At 48.6% G+C, this 21,097-nt stretch overlaps 1 protein-coding gene and 1 long non-coding RNA gene across 4 annotated transcripts in view; one reads left to right on the top strand and one right to left on the bottom strand.

Moving 5' to 3' along the window:
* DPYSL2 (dihydropyrimidinase like 2) overlaps positions 1 to 21,097 on the top strand; it is a 143,168-nt gene that overhangs the window by 43,850 nt on the left and 78,221 nt on the right. Inside the window, exons 1-2 of one of the 3 annotated variants that reach the window (XM_035269956.3) lie at positions 16,168 to 16,517; positions 19,829 to 19,917. In XM_035269956.3, coding sequence (XP_035125847.1) covers positions 16,479 to 16,517; positions 19,829 to 19,917 — 128 coding nt within the window. In that variant the 5' untranslated portion in view covers positions 16,168 to 16,478. Of the gene's footprint in view, positions 1 to 16,167; positions 16,518 to 16,788; positions 17,111 to 19,828; positions 19,918 to 21,097 lie in introns of those variants that run through there. The other 2 variants (XM_035269958.3, XM_035269955.3) reach the window with 2 other exon arrangements.
* Positions 1,760 to 12,412, bottom strand: LOC144578928 (uncharacterized). Its single transcript, XR_013525495.1, has 3 exons — positions 12,261 to 12,412; positions 3,475 to 3,757; positions 1,760 to 3,301 (listed from the first exon to the last, which is right to left on the bottom strand). It is a non-coding gene; the product is annotated as an uncharacterized LOC144578928 (long non-coding RNA).

Here is a 21,097-nt window from a genome sequence, read left to right as displayed (position 1 = left end):
AGGTATCAGGACTGGCTTCTTGTCTCCATTACCTCCTCCTCAGCTGGTATCATAGAATTCTTTGACTTAATTACCGTTCGTGAGTGGATGTTTCTAAATTTACATCTTAAGCCCCATCTTCTCACTTCAGTGGCTTATTATTTCCACTGGGATGTCTTAAAGGCATCTCAAATTACCATTGCCTCAATGGAAACCATTCCCCCAATCAAGTGGAAATCCTGATCAGCTCCCCCGTAATCCTATACCCCCACTTCACCCTGATCAGCTCCCCCTTAATCCCAAACCCCACTTCACCCTGATCAGCTCCCCCATAATCCTATACCCCCATTTCACCCCACTCTTCATTTAGTCTTTCTTACATCCATTTAATACAGCAGTTCCCAACCTTTTTGGCCCCAGGTACTGGTTTCATAGAAGATAATTCTTCCATGGATAGAAGGACTGGGGGATGGTTTTTAGGATGAAACTGTCCCACCTCAGGTCACCAGGGCATTCGTTAGATTCTCGAAAAGAGCACAGAACCTAGATCCCTCCCCCAGGCACAGTTCACAATAGGGTTCGAGCTCCTATGAGAATCTGATGCCCAGCTGATCTGGCAGGAGGTGGAGCTTAGGTGGTAATGCTGGCTCACTAGCTGTGAGACCTAGTTCCTGACAGGCCATGGACAGGTACTGGTCTGCAGCCCAGGGGTTGGGGACCACTGTGTTGATATACCACCATTCAACTGGATTCCATTTCCACATCTAGAGTTCACACTTGACATTATAGTTTTCATTTATATACCACCATTCACCTTGATTCAATCCCCAAATCTAGAGAGTTCACACTTCATAGTTTTCTCCCACTTATTCCACATCCAATCTATTGGTGACTTTTCTTTCTTTCTTCTTTCTTTCTTTTTTTGAGATGAAGTCTTGCTCTGAATGCAGTGGTGTGATCTTGGCTCACTACAACCTCTGCCTCCCGGGTTCAAGTGATTCTCCTGCCGCAGCCTCCCGAGTAGCTGGGACTACAGGCACCCGCCACCACACCCAGCTAATTTTTCTATTTTTAATAGGGACAGAGTTTCACCAGGATGGTCTTGATCTCTTGACCTCATGATCTGCCCTCCTCATCCTCCCAAAGTGCTGGGATTATAGGTGTGAGCCACCGTGCCCGGCCTACTGGTGACTTTTATTGGCAGCAGACAGTAGAGTGGATAAGAGGAAGGACACACAGTGGTCACACTGCAGAGCTTGATTCCTGGCTCTGCCACATGCGAGTTTTGGGTCCCTGGGGAAAGTCCCTTAATCTCAACCTTGTTTCCACTCTACTTCACAGGATTGTTGTGAGGATTAAATGTATGATGAGGCTGAACCAGAGTTAACACTTGAAAAGCACTGAGAACAGTGCCTGGCACAGTAATTACTGCAAAAGTGATAACTGTTATTATTGCCTTCCACATAAATGACACATCTGTTCCTTTATCTCAAATACCCCTATCCTAGTCTTAGCCACAATCCATTCTCACCTTCTCACTGGTTGCCTCTCTATGACCCTCGCACCACCACACTACAGCTGAAATCATGAGTCAGATTTTGTTGTTCCTGATTAGAATGCTTAAATGGCTTCGTTTTAAACATAGAATAAAATCTGCATGTTTCCATGGCCCATAGTCCTGTAGATGTGGTCCCTGCCTGCTGCTTTAGCTTCAGTTGTACAAAGCAGAAGTCTCTGTGAAACACATAGCCCCAAAATGTAGTGACAAAGACCAACAACCTGTGCTCATGGATCCATTTAATGCAGCCGTCCCCAACCCTACGCTCTTGTGGATCAGGAGTTTGAACACAGTAGAGCGGGGGTCTGTGGTCTCTGCTTCATGATATCTAGGGCCTTATCTGGGAAAACCCGAATGGCTTTGGGTGACTTGAACACCTGGGGTGGAGTCCTCAAGAGTCTTTCTCACTTGTACATCTGTCACCTTGGCACCATGGCAGGAAGGCTGGGCTGGGGGTGCACTCTGCTGGAATTCCTACGTTGGTCTCTCCATGGCTCGAGCTTCTGGACAGCATGGTGACCTTAGGGTATCTGGATTTCTCTCACCTGTGTCTGAGCTCAAAACATGCCTTCTGTGACCTGTCCTTGGGAAGCACATAGCATCTCTTCTGTCATACTCTACCAGTCAAAGCAACCAGAAGCCCACCAAAATTCAAAGCGAGGGCATGTAGACCCCACCTCTCATCAGGGGGATGTCAAAGAATTTGTGGCACAGTTTTTAAAGGGCTCTTGTCTGTCACTCTCTCTTGCTCACAGTTCTCCAGTCACACTAGACTTCTTTCTGTTCCCAAAACCCTCCACCTAATTCATGGTTTTGTTTTCTCTTACATAAACTCTCTTCTCCCAGATGGCTGCCTCCTTGTTATCTTAGTCCAAAGACTAAGTCTGCCCTTTTAATTAACATGTCGAATCAGAAACTTTGCTGCAAAAATTAAATTGAAGCCCCAATATCTTTTTCCAGACATGAAATCCTGAACTCAGCTCCCAGACACCATGTTCTGCTACTTCCTCCAGAGACGAAGTAAAGAAATTTGCTGCCTGAGGCTAAGTCCAGAATTTTCTCTCCAGAGGCAAAGTCTGATTTTTGCTCTTGAGACCAAGTCCCCATCTAAGTGTCAGCTCCCCAAAAAGACCTTCCTAGACCACCCTGTCTAAAGTGCCTTTCCACCTCTCTATCCTCTGCTTATTTCCCTGATAACACTGACCACAATCTGAAGTTATCTTGTGTATTTGTTTCTTTACCCATTAATTCAATGGCTATCCCTTGTTGAAGGTAACTTCCATGAAGGCAAAGGTGTGGTAAGTTTTTTTCACTATCATATCCCTTGGCACTTAGAAGGCACTTAATGCTACCCTGCTGAATGAATGAATGAAGGAATAAAGCTTTGGAAATGAGAAACATTTGGGTAGTTGTTGAAACCATGGCAGAGAAAAAGGCTTAGGAGACAACCTCAGGGATCATTGCTTAAGACTGGGTAAGAGAGACTCACAATGAACAGTTAGAAATAAGAGTTATAAAAGCATGTTGGGAGGCCGAGGTGGGTGGATCACGAGGTCCAGAGATTGAGACCATCCTGGTCAACATGGTGAAACCCCATCTCTACTAAAAATACAAAAAATTAGCTGGGCATGGGGTGTGTGCCTGTAATCCCAGATATTCTGGAGGCTGAGGCAGAAGAATTGCTTGAACCCAGAAGGCGGAGGTTGCAGTGAGCCGAGATCGTGCCATTGCACTCCAGTCTGGGTAACAACAGCGAAACTCCGTCTAAAAAAAAAAGAAAAAAAAAAAAGAGTTATAAAAGCATGAAGAGAGCTAGAAAAAAAAAAGCATCACAGAAGCAAGGGAGGGGGATTTGGAAGAAAAAAGGTAGAGGCGATAATGCTAAGTATCACAATGAGCTCAGTTAAGTAAAGATAACTAAGTGTTAATTAGCTTACCAGTTTGCAAGCTGTTTGCCCAAGCTCTTCTAATGGAGTCCGGGAAGAGGCCAATTGGAGTGGGCGGAAAAGCAAATGGGAGTTGAAGTTGAGGAAGTGGAGATCAGGAGCTGCATTCCTGAAGCTTAACCGTGTAGGATCCGCCAGGTATCACAAGGCAGGTTTCCAAGCTCAAAGACTGAGTCTTGGAGAGGAAGACTTTGAGATCTGGGAGCGGGGTGGGGCAGGAAACAGCATGGATTTGGGAATAATCCTTGAACAGGCTGACCTCTTCCTAAGAGACCTAGGGAAGGAGAAAAGAGGGGTGTGCATGATACTCTCGTACGAATCGTCATTCCATTTGTGATTCCTCATTCAGCACTGGGCTCTCCAGCCAGATTGAGTTCATGAAAACAGGATTGAGGATGACACAGGATGCATGGCGGAGGTGGTGACGGCTGCTGAGAGGTGTGAGAGGGTAGCCAGGTCAAGGACCAGTGGGAAGTCTTCGGGGGTGAGGCTCTTCTGGGGTGATATCCCAGTCTCTTTTTAAAAGAATTAAAAAAAAAATCAATAGCTTTTGGGGTACACGTGGTTTTTTGTTACATAGATGAATGGTATAATGGTGAAGTCTGAGATTTTAGTGCGCCTGTCACCGAAGGAGTGTACATTGTACCTAATGTGTAGTTTTAGGTACACCCAGCCCCCTTCCCACCCTTTCTCTTCTGAGTCTCTAAAGTTCATTATATCACTCTGTATGCCTTTGTGTTAGCTCCCACTTCTAAGTGAAAACATATAGTATCTGGTTTTCCACGCTTGTGTGGCATTCACTTAGAATAATGATAGAATAATCACTTAGAGTAATCTTAGAATTCACTTGGAGTAATAATTATTCACTTAGAACAATGGCTTTCAGCTCCATCCAAGTTACTGTGGAAGATATCATATATCATATCATTCTTTATCATTCTGTTTTATGACTGAGTAGTATTCCATGGTGTATACGCAGCCCATTTTCTTTATCCACTCATTGGTCAGTGGGCTCTTGGGTTGGTTCCATATCTTTACAATTGTGACTTGTGCTGTAATAAATGTATGAGGGCAGGTCTTTTCAATATAATGACTTCTTCTTGTCCCAATCTTTGATGCAGTCTGAGTGTTCTGTAGCTGCTCCCACGGAAGTGGTGAAGGAATAGTGAATTTTAGGGCCACACCAGGATCAGGAGGCTGCAGGGCAAGAGCAGTGGAAGGACGCTGCTGGTGAGAGTGGTGACAGTGGTCCGGGCAATGGACTAGAGGGGCCCAGCTGTGAATGAAGAGAGGGACTCATCGCATCTTGATTCTGTGGTGAGGGGATGAGGGTTCAGATAGCCCTGGGAGTGAATGGCTAAAGATAAGGGCAGACCCAGGTCACAGGGGTCAGGAAAGTGAAGAAACTGAGGGTGTGTGTGTGTGTGTGTGTGTGTGTGTGTGTGTGTGTATTGCAAATTTTAAATTCAAACAGGATTATGTTAGGAGTTATGGTACAAAGAATACTGCTGCTACGATAGACCCCACTATGTATAATGACTCAAGCACAAAAGGAGTTATTTGTGCATCACATAATAGTTCAAGGTGAGCGTTTCTGATGAGCGGGCAGAGAAGCGTGCAGGGTCCCTGCTCCATGCAATTCACTGAACAGTCAAGCTGCTGGTGGTTCTAACATCTTCAACACATGCCTCCCACGGTTATCTGGGAACCGTCGTCCTGTCAGCTTGGAGAAAGAGCTTGGAGAGGAAGAGGGAGTTGTCTATGTTCCAGGTCTTGAAGAGACGCATTGCATTGGCTAGAACTCTGTCGCATCTCACTGCCAAGGAGGGTGGGAAATGTAGTCCAGTTGTGTGTCCTGGAAGAAGAGGAGAACATGGATTTCATGAAGAGCTAGTGGCCTCTGCCACATCACAGTGCCTGATAGACATGAAAAGATCCAGCTGCTTATGTCCTCAATAAATGTGCAGAAGTATCCTGGAGACAGAGATGATAGTACACAGAAGGGCAGGGCTTCTGTAAGCTGATGAGAGGGTGATGGTCTGGAAATGATCTTGCAGGGTGGACAGATGGAGTACGGGGAAATCAGACAGATCTTAGAGGAGGATCCAGTCGATGAGCAGACTCTGGTCGATGACACTTGGAAGGGGCCTGGGCTCAGACACAAAATCACAGAATCCTCCTCCCCAAAGGGGCAGGAGAAAGGAGGGGATTGGAAACTTGAGGGAGTTATCTGGTTGTTTACTGTGAAATGCTGAATCTTTTCTCAAAGAAAAACTACCTAACACTAACTCTTGGACTATAGGGCCTGTGACACACATGTCCCCTTTGGACTTGATCACAAACTGAACAGAGTGTGGTTGACAAAGAGGGGCTCATAGGTCTGAAGGGCAGGTAAGGACACTGAGCGTGGCCTCAAGGCAAACCTCGCAGGCTTGACAGGATGGAAAGGAGTAGATTATGAGAAGAAAGAGAACAAAAAAGAAGCTACCCACAGTCCTCCTAGAAACTTCAACTAAGTGGATGAGGCCTAAGACAGGACCTGGTTGTAAATTTTGTGCTTCGGAAGATTGTTAGACTTAAGTTCCAGTGTGACTGAATTTTATAATAAGGACATTTGTGCAATGTATTTATCCATTGTGCACCCGCTCACCCACCCATCCATCCGTCCATCCATCTACCCACATCTGTCTATCCATGTACCCAAGTATCCATCCATCATCTATCTGTTCATCCACCCACTTATCCATCTGTCCACCTACCTACTCATCCATCCATCCATCCATTTGTCCAGTCACACATCCATCCACCCATCCATCTACCTATCTATCCATTCATACATACAAACATACATACATATGTCATGTGCCCATCCATCCATCCATCCATGCATCATCTGTCTGTCCATCTACCCAAGCATCCATCCAGCCTTCATCCATCTATCCATCCACCACCCACTAATCTATCCACCTACCCACCCACTCACCCACTCATCCACCCATCCTCTCATCCATCCATCCATATGAACATACATGCATACATCTGCCCATCCACACATCCATCCATCCATCCCTCTCCCTGCCCACCCACCTACCTTTCCATTCAGCCATCCACCCCACCCATCTGCTGTCCATTCATCCATCCATCCTTTCAGAATTTGTTTGCCTATTACATGCAGGGCCTTATGGTGGGTGCTGAAGAGAGAGAAAATATAGTCTCTGTTCTTCAAGATGCTATTGTCTAAGAGAAGTAGACATTGTATAAGGAAATAGTAGAGGGGACTGTTTTGGCACTCTGCCAAGAGTCTGTACAGAGCCCAGTGGGGGCATAAGACAAGGAGTGGCCAGCTTGACCGGGGGCTTAGGAATAGCTGCACAGAGAAGTGATGGTGCCAGCAGTCCAGGAGGGCCTGGGCTTGCTGGGAGAGCCAGGCATGTAAGCACAGGTGTGGAGCCGCAAACAGCTCAGCATACTCAGGGAATGCGAAAATGGTGCCCTCAGTGGGGCAGTGGCCCCAGACGGAGAGCGGGGAGATGAAGGGCATCACTTCCCACTTAGTCTCTCTAGGTTCCAGTGTTATTTTCTTCAATCAGTGCTCCATCCCTTTAAAGTGGTCTTTTTACTCTCCTAGCTCCATTGCTAATTCTCTGAAGAAACAGAGGGAACTCCTGAGCCCTGAGGACCATGTGCAGGCACTCATTCCTCCCCTGGCTTGGCTGCAGTGCCCAAAGGAGTTAAACACTGAGATTGATGGTTGCTCACAGCACAACTGCATTTGGCCATTTATTCTTTCAATGATTTCCTTATCTGCTTGATAGGCAGATAGGAAGAGTCCTATCTGAATCCTCGAGACAGTGGATGTGCCCAGAAGCTAGAGGAAGAGCAGTCTTTGGGTTGATGACAGTGTGGGGGCTGAGAACCCCAGCCCAAGCCTAGGTAGAGGGGCACAGTTTGTCTGGAGCTGGTAAAGCATCACGTGCCATTCACCTGTGACCTCTCTCTTTTTTTTTTTTTGAGATGGAGTTTCGCTTTTGTTACCCAGGCTGGAGTGCAATGGCGCGATCTCAGTTCACCGCAACCTCCGCCTCCTGGGTTCAGGCAATTCTCCTGCCTTAGCCTCCCGAGTAGCTGGGATTACAGGCACGCGCCACCGTGCCCAGCTAATTTTTTGTATTTTTAGTAGAGATGGGGTTTCACCATGTTGACCAGGATGGTCTCGATCTCTTGACCTCGTGATCCACCCGCCTCGGCCTCCCAAAGTGCTGGGATTACAGGCGACCTCTCTTTCTATAGCCTGAGGGATGGCACACAAGGTCAGTAATCAATTCTCACTCCTTGAAAACCAACAGGGTGGGGGAGTAAGGAAGACAGAAAGAGGACTAATTTATTTACGGGAAAGGTCAGAATTTAGTTAAATCTTTACAATATCCAGACGATTTTCAAGCATTCACAGACTAAGCTAATAAATTGCCCCAAAGCGGCCTCAAGGGAACCTAAATGGACAAATGGCCAAGAGCTATGGTGTGTTTTTAGACAAGTGAGCAATTTTCAGTATATTGATCATGGCGGATTCTTTTAAGTAGATGAGGACTCCTGAAATGTTATTTATACTTTCAGAGTTCATAGTTACCCCTCGCTTGGCCGTTTTCAGAATCGACACAGATTCTGAATCAAGGAGGGCCCAGTTGAGGGGGATCTGCAGTATTTTCTGGGTGTGGTGAGCACAAGCCTGAAGTGCAGGATTGAAAAGGGGAACCCGGATGCGTTTATCACGATTGGACCTGCAGGCACAGCTAAGCTTCATGAATGTGAGGCTTGATGCTTCCCAATGGCAGATCCCAGCAGAAAAGCAATCTGCACGCTCTGCCATGGATCATTAGAACCTAGGCCATGAGAACATATCCAGTGAGGTGAATCCGCACCATCTGGCTTTTTGTTTTTTTGAGGTGGAGTTTTGCTCTTGTTGTCCAGCCTGGGGTGTAATGGCACGATCTCTGCTCACCACAACCTCTACCTCCTGGGTTCAAGTGATTCTCCTGCCTCAGCCTCCTGGGTAGCTGGGATTACAGACATGCATAACATGCCCTACTAATTTTGTATTTTTAGTAGAGATGGAGTTTCTCCATGTTGTCCAGGCTGGTCTAGAACTCCAGACCTCAGGTGATCCACCTGCCTTGGCCTCCCAAAGCGCTGGGATTACGGGTATGAGCCACTGTGCCTGGCCACCATCTGGTCTTTTAAAAACCTAGTATGAAGGTTAGGCATGGGGGCTCACAACTGTAATCCCACTGCTTGAGCCCAAGAGTTTCAGATCAGCTTGGGCAACATAGCAAGATGTAGCCAGGCATGGTGGTGCATGCCTGTAGTCCCAGTTACACGGGAGGCTGAGGCATGAGAATCACTTGAACCTGGGAGGCAGACATTGCAGTGAGCTGATATCACGTCATTGTAGGCCAGCCCGGGCAACAGAGTGATACTCAGTCTCAGAAAAACAAAAAAACGAACAAAAAACTAGCCCCTTGGGCTTTGGGGTCACACAGACCCAACTTAGAATCTGGGCCTGGAACAAGAGGTTTCTTTGTGCTTTTCTTGCCTAGTGTATATAAAATGAGGATCTGAAGATTGACCCGGTAGGATTTGTTTTGAGAAGATTAAAGCAGATGTATTTAAAGCACTCAGTGCCATGCCTAGAGCATGGTAGGTGCTGTATAAATGTTAATTTCCTCTCTACTGACAACATAACAATATTTCAGAAGATTGTGCTATTTCCAGAAGGCAGCCAAGTGGAAGGTTAGTGATAATATTTACCGCTCTTCCATAATGTTCCCCCTGGATAAAGAGCCGGCCAGTAGTGCCCTGTGGTGAGTGGAGCCTGCACTGGGTAGGCAGTGAGCCCTTCCTCCTAGTCCATGTTTTCTTCCTTCTATAAATAGAGGGTGGAGTGGACTGGATCTGTCACTGAGTGTCCAGAGGTAAACTAGTTTAAAAACCTTCCTGGACCTTACCTCTGGATATTCTGTTCAGGATGTCTGAGCTGGGGACCCAGGTGATTCTGATGGAGCAGAGCGCTTGGGCACTCCAACTGGAACAAGTGATCTCCAAGGCCCTGATATGGCCCGGAGACCAGCAGGCAGGTGACCACACGCACACTCCTCATTCACCACCAGAGGGCGGGCCTGAGGCACGATGACTGAGCAAGGTGCCTTTTGTCCCCATCAGGGACAGAAAGACCCCAGGAAAAATCTGTAGTCACCCAGAGGATGAGGTGCATAGCTGGCATGGCAGGAGTTCTTTAGGAGGTGTGTGCGCTAACTGCGGATAGGAGGAGAAAACCAGAGTCGACTAGATTATGTGAAGTGCACGCTTCCTCTGTGCCCTCATGTACAGCAGGATTTGGACAGATGAGCCTCTCATCTTCCTGGAGGGAGAATCTGTCCTCAGGACCCTCACAGAGCCCCAATGCTGGCCTGCAGTCTGTCCAGTTCTAGGCAAAGCAGCATCTGTTTCAGAGAGCCAGTCACTGCTGACCCTCATGTGTCACCACCTGGTCACCCCTGCTGAAATGATGCAGCTGCAGGGGAAGGCAGTGGGGCAGGTTCTGATCTGCAGTCTCTGCCCCTTCAGGGCCATACACACAAAGAAAATGATCGTCACTACCTGATTCCATCTGCAGTGAAGAAGGCATCACTTCCAGCTCAAGCGTCCTAGTCAATGCCCTTTGTTTTTGGCAAAGAAGGATTCCACTACCTTCTCTTTACTGCTGCATTAATTTCAACCTTCTCTGTAGGACGCATTGGAGGCCACAGCCTTTGGCATCCAACTGCAGCACTGTGGGCATTGGGGATTTTCTTTACCACCTCTGGACTCTGTTCTGTCAGCAGTTTCTGCTTTGGAGTTCCCCTATTCTGTAAAATTCTAAACATTGCACTAATGCAGAAACCCAGGGCACCACAGAAGCAGAAATGGCTACCCCAGCTCCCCAAAGGGGAACATGAAACCAAGAGCAGTGGTGGGCTAGCGGGGAGGCAACACGTACGGGCAGATGCTGAGGAACTGGGAGCAGGACAGCCACCCGGGGCACTGGAGGGACATCTGCATCTCCCCAGCCCCACTTCCCTGTAGCTTGGATGATTCAAACATGTGAAAAGGGCTGGCTGGGTGCCTCCACTCATATCTCCCTCCCTGCTGCATTCAGTCCTACCGGAGCCCCCAGCCTTGTCAGGCCCTCTGTAAGGTGAAGAAATTAGTAAGACTTTTTTTGAGGAGTCTGGCTCCTTTGCCTAGGCTAGAGTGCAGTGGTATAATCTCAGCTCACTGTAATCTCTCCTTCCCGGCTTCAAGTTATTCTCCAGCTTCGGCCTCCAGAGTAGCTGGGATTACAGGCATCCCTTACAATGCCCAGCTAAGTTTTGCATTTTTAGTAGAGATGGTGTTTTGCCATGTTAGCCAGGATGGTCTTGAACTACTGACTTCAGGTGATCCACCCACCTCAGCCCCCCAAATGCTGGGATTACAGGCGTGAGCCACCACTCCTGGTCAGGAATGAGTAAGACTTTTGAAACAGTTTTTCTTCCCTGTGAGCTCAAACCTTGAATGGAAGGAAAATCACACTCAGTTATGGTATGAGTGAGGATTGTATTGTGTAGGTGGTTTACTGAAATGAATGGGGTCACACAGCATGTACAAAGAATAATGGGAGAATGGAGAAAAGGACAGTTTCAGAAATTGAGAAAAAATTACTAGAGACTCCTTGTACCGAGACCGGCTCTGCTATAGAGACCCTCACCCTGGTGGCGCTGAAGGCATTGAGAAGCAGACACCCAGATAGAACAGCAAAGTGGGACTATCAGAGGGCCATCAGCCTTCTGGGCTGAGGGCCTTGAGCAGAAGCTGACCCACGCATTTATTTTTTTTCTGAACAGGTGATTCTTATTAAGAGGTGTTCTGTGTTTTCTCATAGACCCAAGATAAACTAGGTAGGCAGCTGGTGCCTGCTTACCACTGATCACAGACACACTAAAAAGTATTTTCCACGAGGGAGCCACGGGGGCAGGGTCACATATCCCGAGTTTACAGAATTGTTTTCACCGGTGTGTGATACACATCAACTGTCTTGCCACTTTAGAATGCCCCAAGCAGTTTTCCACTTGGGTGGGGGCCGGCCAGGTTTTCCTTGCTATCATTCTTCTTAGCAAACAATATAATTTTATCATACACTCAGCATTTCTCAATACCTGATATGACTCTGAGGTTCACTTGAGGATCGAGGGCCCTCTCCTTGTGTTCTACCAGACTTGGTGGTACACAGCAGTTTTGTTAGAGGAGGCAGAGCTTGAAATACAGGGAGTCCCTCAGAGAATAATAAGCTGTTACTAATAACATTAGGTCCTCCTGTAGTTTCAGGGGCTTGGAGAAGAGGAGCTGGCTGCCAAGAAGGAAAGCCCGGAAGAGTGATATTCCTGGCTGGGTACAATGGCTCATGCCTGTAATCCCAGCACTTTGGGAGGCTGAGGTGGGCGGATCACCTGAGGTCAGGAGTTTGAGACCAGCCTGGCCAACATGGTGAAACCCTGTCTCTACTAAAAATACAAAAATTGGCTGGGCATGGTGGTGTGTTCCTGTAATCCCAGCTACTCCGGGGCTGAGGCAAGAGAATCACTTGAACCTGGGAGGCGGCGATTGCACTCCAGCCTGGGCGACAGAGTGAGACTCCATCTCAAAAAAGTGATAGTCCTAAAGGAAAGGCCTGAGTCAGGGATTTTTTTGACATTGAAACTTACCTCTATGGTGATGAGCAAGAAGAACGTTTGGTCCTCATCATAGCAATGATAGCACTTATTTATGCACCAAATGTTAAGAGCACCTGCCAGAGACCAGGCAGTGTGCTGGTGGCTGGAAGAAGAGGAGGCTCTTTGCTTCTAGGAGACATGGCCTGATGGAAGAAATGGGCAAGTCACTACAGCACAATGGGATGGTGTTACAGTAGAGCCGAACACAGGAAGGAGTGCTCAGGCTGTGGGGGCAGGATGGGGACAACTTTATAGATGAGGCAACATTTCAGTCGTTTTGGAGGGAGGGAAAAAGTACGGCTTAGGGCAAGGCAGATTAGGGAGGGCACATTGCTTTCAGGGGCAGTGAGAAGTTTGCTCTGACATTGTGTGCCTGCACCCTCTGAGCATGGGGACAGAGTAGGTGTCCAGGGAGGGGAGTTGAAGCTGTGGAGGAGACAGGGGTCAGACTCTGGTACAGCACCTGGTTAAAATGCATTCTTCCCACTCATGGGATCATGCAGAATGCCCAGGATGTTACCATTTCACTAAACCACTGTCTCATTCAGGTACTGCATCTGGCTCTTTTCCTGGTGCTGGGAGAGAAGTATGGGAAAGCGGAGGTTTGGGAACGGGCTGTGATTGTGGAACAAGCAACTTTACGCTGCTTTCTCATGTTTGACATGCATTTAAGGTTGAAAAGTCATGCCTGAGAAAAGGCTCAAATATTAGATTCATGATTTTATGGAAATTTTCATTGAATGTTTTTCTAGAGATTATAAAAAACATAGTTTATCTGTTTCCTCCCCCCTTCCCCCCCGACAGGGTCTCATTCTGTCACCCAGGCTGGAGTGCAGTGGCACGGTCTTGGCTTATTGCAGCCTCAACCTCCCAGGCTCAACTGATCTGTTTCAGCCCTCAACCTTCCTCTGCCCCCAGTAGCTGAGACCACAGGTGCTCGCCACCACGGCCAGCTAATTTCTTTTATTTTTTTGAGATGGAGTTTTGCTCTTGTTGCCCAGGCTGGGGTGCAATGGCGTGATCTTGGCTCACTGCAACCTCCATCTCTCGGGTTCAAGTGATTCTCCTGCCTCAGCCTCCCAAGTAGCTGGGATTACAGGCCCCTGCTTCCAAGCCCATCTGATTTTTGTATTTTTAGTGGAGACATGATTTCACCATGTTGGCCAGGCTAGTCTCTATTATTTCTGTTTTTTGTAGAGACGGGGTCTCGCCATGTAGCTGAGGCTGATCTCCAACTCCTGGGCTTGAGTGATCTGCCTGCCTTGGCCTCCCAAAGTGCTGGGATTACAAATGTGAGCCACTTTGCACAGCCCCTCATTTAATTCTTACAAGGATCTCTGAGGCGAAAGTGTGAGACCTGTTTATCTGCGCATTTTTGTCTTTTAAACACCTTCATCAGTGCGAAGCAGGTGGAAAATTCTCCCCATCCCTTCTTTACTCTTCCTAAATGTGCTGAATGGTAAATACGGTGAGAAATGCAGATTGCGGACAGTTCTCTTCCTTGGTCAATTTAAACCGTTTGTTTGGTATCTTTTGTGCCAAATCCTCTCTTAGGCTCTAGTCAGAACAGACAAATCAATTTACACCTTACATTTTTGGATATTTAAGAGTGGAAACATCAATTATCACGGATTAAGAACCTCATAGCAATGGCTGTAAAATTAAGACTGAAGCCAATAAGACAGACACAGAAACTCTTGGAAGCTTTTATGACAAAACCAATGATTCAATGGTAAATTGGTAAATAAGATATTATTTAAATCCATTAAGCTCAAACAAGGGGGAGAGGGGTAGGGAATCCAACAAGAATACAAACTAACAATATAATTAGAGGTTACTTTGTTTTTAATTAGAGTCTCGTTATTTATCCCTTGCCAAGTAGTAGCATTTTCCTTGTGAGCCAATAGGACACTCCTCCCCACTGCCCTGTCCTCCGCAGAGCTGGGACTGACTGTGGGTTTTTCACAAGTAGAGAGGCATATTTTAAGCTCAGACTCATGACTTTAACTATTACCGGTTGACAGCAATACTTGCCAACATCATCTCACCTTGCTTGTGGCATATCAGATTGCTGGAGGGGGAAGGGCTTCACTTTCTCCTGCAGATGCACAGCTAAAGTGAACTTGAGTGAATTAACCAGCGGTGAAGCTTGCTGCGTGCCCTACAGCCCCTTTCTGGGACTTTAGATTTTCACAGGAATTAGTGAAAGGGAGAATCTTACACCTTCTCTGAGTCTGGAAGGAGGGACATTCCCCGAAAGTGGTCAGGGTGGTCAAGGGTAAAAAGATTGGAAGTCAGGCCTACAGCAGCCTGAATTATTCTCTATTTATCTGGCTAAGCTCTGCTGAGCAGGTGTGAGCCAATTACATCCTCTGCCTTCCTCCCCCGCCCCCATGGCTTGGATTCTGATGTATCCTTTGACTTCAAGCAGAGAAGCCGGAGAGCTACCGGGGCTGGTCCAGACGTTTTAGTTATTGTACCTGCCAGGGCAGCCCCCCACGGTGATGGCCCCGGTAGATTCCTGAGGATCAATGGGATCAGCGTTTTTCTTCCCCTGGGACCCCGAAGTTAGAGCACCTCAGCATAGCTCGGACAGGCAACGCCAAGGTGTCCCAGGCCTGCTCAATTACTAGGGCCACGAAGGGGCCTTGAGTGCGTTTTAAGTGGCTAGGCTCTGCCTGGGGGGGTCAGAACTCTTGGTTTTAACTCCGATTCCGTAGGGTTTCCCTGAGACTCAGTTCCCTTTCCCGTGGGATATAAGCTCTTCCTTTCTTGCTTCTTCACAGCTCATCTCCTGCACGCCTCACGATGCGGTGTAGGGCCCATTCATTCGCCCTATAAAGCCTGAAGCCCTGGGGTGCTGGGAACCCAGCAGCTTCCCTCGAGAGCGCTGCAGGCACCAGCGAAAAGCGCCCCCACATATCCCGCAGGAGGCCGAGGTGGGCGTAACGGTAAAGCGGGCGCGATGGGCCCAGATTGGGCCGTTTCGGCCTCGGCGGGCTGCTGCTGCTTCCCACTCCCCTGCCCCACCAAGTTCCCCGCGGCCGGAAGGCACAAAAGGATGTCTCAGGGCGGGGTTTCCCATATCCCGCAGCCTCCCCCGGATGCCCCTTCCCGGCTCGGAGTTGGGTTTCCTCCCAGCTCTCATTTCCTGCAGCCGGGCGCCTGCCCACGGCCCAAATCCCGTCCCAGCAGCCTCCCCCCAGCCCGCGCCCACTCCCCGCCCCCAGGAGCCGGGCCCGGACGTCCACGAGGAGCAGCTGCCCTCTCTCGGGTCGGGCGTGGCCGGGCCCCGGCCCGCTGCCGTTCCAGTCCGCAGCCGAGCCAGGGCGGGGGCCGGGCGAACGCAGCGCCAGCGACGGCGGGGGAGGAGGGCCCGGGCGCCCTCCCGGGCCGCGCGGCGCCGGCCGGCGGTGCAGTCGCGCGCTCGCCGCCAGCGAAGCCATTGGCTCGGCGCAGTCACCCCACGCGGGGCTGCCGCGGCGGCCTCCGCGGATTGGCGCGCGGGCGGGCGGGCACCGGGGCGCGCGCGGGCGAGTGCGTGCAGCTCCGAAGCCCCGCCGTCTCGGATCACGCCCCTCCCCCCAGCCGCGACGACTACCCCTCCATTGTCCCTGCGTGGCCCAGGCCGCGTCTGGGGCCGCCGCCAACCCCCGTCCCCATCGCCCGGGCCCAAAGAAAGCGCGCGAAAGGCGCGCTCCCTGCGCGGGCGCCCGCGGCCCCAGCCGCCCCCCGGCCGTTCACTGCCGCATTTCGCGCTCTCGCGCCGTGCCCCGCCCCGCCGGCCCAAATTTGCATATCCCAGGATCGCGGCCAATCGCTGCTCGCCTCTCTCGAAGTGGATGGCTTTTGCCTGGGAGGAAAGGGAGTGGCTGGCGGCGCATGCGCCACGGTGGCCGACTTGAACCGAGGCTTTTATTGCTGTAGTTTATTTCCACCCCCTTCCCTCCTGTTTCTCTCTCTCTCTCTGTCTCTCTCTTTTTTTCCGCCCTAGCTGGGGCTGTGTTGGAGGAGAGGAAGAAAGAGAGACCGAGGATTGCATTCATCCCTTACATTCTTGAAATTTGCTAACAGCAAGACCAGCGAAGCGGTTGCACCTTTTTCAGTTTTGCAAAGAGAAAAAAAACCCAAAAAACAAACCAAGTCCCCTTCCCGGCAATTTTTGCCTTAAAGCTGCCCTCCTGAATTTAATTTTTTTCCAGGAGAGAGATGTCTTATCAGGGGAAGAAAAATATTCCACGCATCACGGTGAGTTTGGTACTTGGGAAGTCTGCGGTTGGCCAGCCACCTACCTTTTGTAGCACAGAAGGTCGAAGGAATTTAAAAGAGGAGGGGAAAGGAGAGGGACCGAACTTTTTTTTTCTTTTCAGTTCCTAACGGAAGCGATGGTGATGGTGGTGGCGGTGGTGGGAGCTGCAGTGATCCAGGGTTAGAAGTCGCATCGTTTGCAAGGCACTAACCAGGAGCGCGAGCGCACGGAGGGAGGCTTAGGTAGTGCGCCAGACCCGCTCTATCTTTTATTGTCAGCGAGAGATGCTGCAGCGCCGGCTGCGGGGTGCGAGCAAATGGATGCCAGATTGAATATGCATGCCTGGAGCTCGGATATTGTTCTCGGGCTGCGTGCTGCGAGGCTGGACTACTCCAGCCGCGGTGGGGAGATGGGGACTTGGATCTTCCCCGGGTCTTCTGTCCCCACTCAAAAAGGGCTTTCTGGAGCCTTCTCCGGGTCCTTGGAGAAAGGAGCGGGTTTCAGCCCGAAGGCGTAGTGACAGCGAAGGGATGCTGAAAAGGGCAGGGTGTACCGGAATGGTTTGGAAACGCGAAGGAAAAACAGGGACGAGGTGATGGGCAGAGGAGGAGGGCGGGGGCCCGGGCGGGGGCTTCATGTTTGCCAGGAACCGGTTTTGGGTGCCCCCCCACCTTGTTTTCTCGCCCTCTATTTCGGGGCTGGGGCCCTGGCGGGGATTCGGGCTCATTTTATCGTCTCTCTTCCGCCCCTTCTGCGGCCAGGAGGCGTCCGTGCTGGCGCATACAAAGCGGGCTGCAGGGCGGGCGCGGGGACCGCGGCGAGCTGCCGGGCGCTAATGGCGCTGCGCGACGCGGGAGCAGATGGCCCGGCCCCGGCCAGACAATGATCGCGGCAGCCGGAGGACTCGGCGCAGCGCTGGGGCCTGGGCTTGTTGGTGTGCAAACCGCGGGGAAAATGTGCAGTGAATTCGCGATGCCTCAGACATGAGCACCGGTTCTTGCTCCCACCTCTCCCCTGCTCCCGCCCTCTCCCCATCTTTTCCTGGAAACATTCATTTGTCCGTCCTATTCTTTCCATCCCCAGTGAAATCCCAGGGAAGGGGGATCGCCAGGGAAATTCATTGTTATATAAGGATATGCAGTTGCAACCGGCCAGCTGATTCCCGGGTAGAACCCAGGACGAAGGCAGACATGGAAACACTCTTTTAAAACAGTTAGGATGTGTTTTTAGGGCTGGATGTAAGGGCGCGCATTGGCCCAGGTTTTCTCTTCAGCCACGGGCACCCCAGCTTCCTCTCTGTGCACAAGGGCACACCCATCCGCAGGAGAGAAGAGGGGAGCAAATGCACAGGGGAGGGGGCGTGTGCTCGGAGGATTTTCTAGGATGAGCAGAAGGGCTCTAGCTTCTTCTTGAAGGCAAAAGACCCGAGATCCCACAGGGCGGGCACTGGGCACCCACCCTTGTGTGTTCACTGCGCTGGAGGAAGGAGTGGGTGACTGGGGAGTGGGGGATGGAGAGCAGCTTTGCAGCAAGCCTCAAATAATTTGCTGTTTTCGTGAATGAACAGGGCAACGTCATTTTGACAGTGGGGAGAGAAAAAGAGAAAAGCAAAGAATCAACAAGACTTTTTTTTTTTTTTTTAAAGAGCGCCCCCTCCATCCTTTAAAAATCTGGTTGCATTATCAGAGGACCTATAGCATAGTGTTCCTCGCTCCCTCACCACTGCCAGCCTCTTATGTAAGATCCTTCTGGAAGGCACTAGAGTGAACGGGGGTGTGGCGTTTGAGTTTTTTTTTCTTCTTGGCATCATGTTGGCTGGGGCTATTTGCAGTTATGGCTGGGGCATATACCAAAGTGACTATGGAGGCAGGAGGTGAAGGGCGAGGCCTCCCCTGGCCTTCCAGGTGATATTTATTCCATGGGAGCTTAGAGATCTGGGAGAGAAGAAGGGATCATTGTAGACGGAGGACAAGTGCGCTGTTTGGGTGACCTGCGCAAGTGGCCTAACCTCTCTGAGCCTCAGTTTCCTTATGTGTCATGGGAATAGAACCTGACCTCATCCACCTTGCAGATTTCTTTCGAGGCTCTGATGGCATGATGTGCATAGCAGGGCTTCGTAAAGGTCTTTACGCTGTTCATTGGCTTTCCAAAGTCTCCGTCAGGATCAAGGACCCTGAAGTGTACAAAATTAAAATAATCTTATTGGTTTTCAATATGTTAGAGAGACAATAAATACTTTCTAAACCCAGGTGTGTGTGCATTTATGAGTATAATTATCTTTTCCCCTTGCTCTCTAGTAGCTTATCTATTTTCTAAGAATTTTCTATGATTTCCTTTTCTTGGTAGCTGCTAAAGAGAGATAGCACCTGCTGAGAATATTGTTTTGTAACTGAATTTTGAGTTAACTCTTGTCAAAAGTATGCCATTCTTTGAAATGTGTTGCGTATTCAAAGGGCAGTGTATGGGTTGAGCTTGTAAGGTTTAAGCCCATTCTGGATAATACAGGTGCATACTTACTAAACACTGGCTGTTAGCATTCCCTTCCATCAGCAGCATTTGCAATAGGCATGAGTCATAATGTAGCATTTCGGTCACATTCTCAGCCCGTATCTGCTGGCTGTCCTTTATTTTTTGTGTAAATGTCGCCGGTTAAAATGGAAGTGCATCAGCAGTCTATAGTGGCGTTGCATTTTAGAATTTGCTATCCCATGTACTTGATCATGGCAGTTTACCTTTTTCTTAAGTCTAGTTAAAGTAGCGTATATATTTTTTTGCAGTCTTTTCCCTCCCTTTTTGCTATATTTGCTGTGGTATACCTAAAGGTAAATGCAAATATAAAGGACATACTTAATGGAAACCTTGCTGTGGTTGAGCCCTGTGTGTTGTGTGGTATATCCCGTGAGGACAGACTTTAGATCAATTTTGCTTGATGCGTTGTTGCCGAGACATGGCTTTCCTAAATGTGGGTGCTTTTTTTTTTTTTTTTTAAATTGAGGCTTAGCCAAAAGCCATTTTTAAAAAGCATTATTTTCTTTATATGAAATATTTTCACTGCTTTTTCCCCCCTTTCGAGTCCAAGGCCTGATTGAAAGAGATGATTCGTTTTCTAGGATGAGCTTTCCCAGAGTGTCCGACTCATCAGGTGATGAATAGGTCCCAGGCTTGCTTTTGTCACTGAACTGTTCCAAAATGGGCTTATTTTGAACATCACTTTTGAATGGTGAAAATGTAAGCTTAGCTCACGTGGCTTAGCACTTGTGTTTCTCATAGGTGAGTTATGCATCGTGACCTTCCTGCCTCTCTGTTTCAGAGTGACCGTCTTCTGATCAAAGGAGGTAAAATTGTTAATGATGACCAGTCGTTCTATGCAGACATATACATGGAAGACGGGTTGATCAAGTAAGTCTAACGCATGATATACAGATGGGTTTGCGTACTTTCCAGGCTTCCCATAGTATCAAACTTCAGAAACATCAGAGTGACCAACTTAGTATCTGTTTTAAACCGGTTTTGATTGGCGGTATTTAGTGAATTCAAAGCAACACGCAATGCACACTCGTTACATTATGTATTATGTAATATACTATTTTTTAGCTGAGGTGATATGATATCTTTTTGTTGCCACTTCAAATACTTGGTTTGTGATATGTTGAATATATTAAAGGGTTTCCTAGAATGTAATTGTTTGAGTTGGATTGCCCAAGGGACAAAAGCGTGAAAGAGACTCCTCTATTAAGACAGCACATCTGCTTTCTTCATCAAGAGTTGGAATTGGAGGGGCCAAAGAAAGATACCAAGTTAATTACCAAGTGATACAGACAAATTACTGCCTAAATCCTGAGGGACATTTAGGTTTTATTCTAAGTGGCAACTAGTGCAAATAAGACTGCCCTTGTGTTTATTGTGTTAATGTTACAAAGGAGAAGCAACAGGGCAGTTCCTGAGTTGGGGTATTTTTGGACTCTAGAGGGTTAAGGGAGCTGAGTTCATCCCAGTATCCTCCTGCCCTTTCTACTGGGGCAGCTCCCGGGGCTCTGGAGAAATAGCACATCTGTTTAAAGACAAACACTGCAGCCAGTGACAGCTTTTAAATAAGCAGCATTCATCAAGGGATAGCTGTAAACCAGTCCAGAGGAGTGGAAAACTGGAGTGGCTGTGCCTTTTGCCTGGAAGCTCACACCCTGATTTATGAACCTAAAATAGATTTGAACATTTCCACGTTTAATGTTTTCTCCATGTGTGTTTGCTGTGACAGTCTCGGCTCCAGGCTCTCAAATGCCAGGACTTTCATGTTCCATTTTCCCCCAGTTATAAGGCGGCACAATCCGGCCTGGTAGCACGACACTGGCCCAGAAGCGTGCAGACCTGTGTGCTATTTTTACTCATCACTAATTTGTTCTAGAACTTTATCAACTCCTCCTTGATTAATATTCTCTTTAAAAAATTGGTAGAAAGATGGAAAAATATTTTTTAAAAATTGGAAAAGAATCATGTCCCCCAGTGTAATAAATATGCATTTTTCTGCCTTTTTCATTGTATTCTAGCTTTTAGCTATTTCATTATCTAAATGACTGAACAC

The sequence above is a fragment of the Callithrix jacchus genome, chromosome 13 (genome assembly GCF_049354715.1).
Source record: "Callithrix jacchus isolate 240 chromosome 13, calJac240_pri, whole genome shotgun sequence".
Taxonomy (NCBI): domain Eukaryota; kingdom Metazoa; phylum Chordata; class Mammalia; order Primates; family Cebidae; genus Callithrix; species Callithrix jacchus.
The sequence above is the reverse complement of the archived record's forward strand: the minus strand, read 5'-3'. Positions and strand labels throughout refer to the sequence as shown.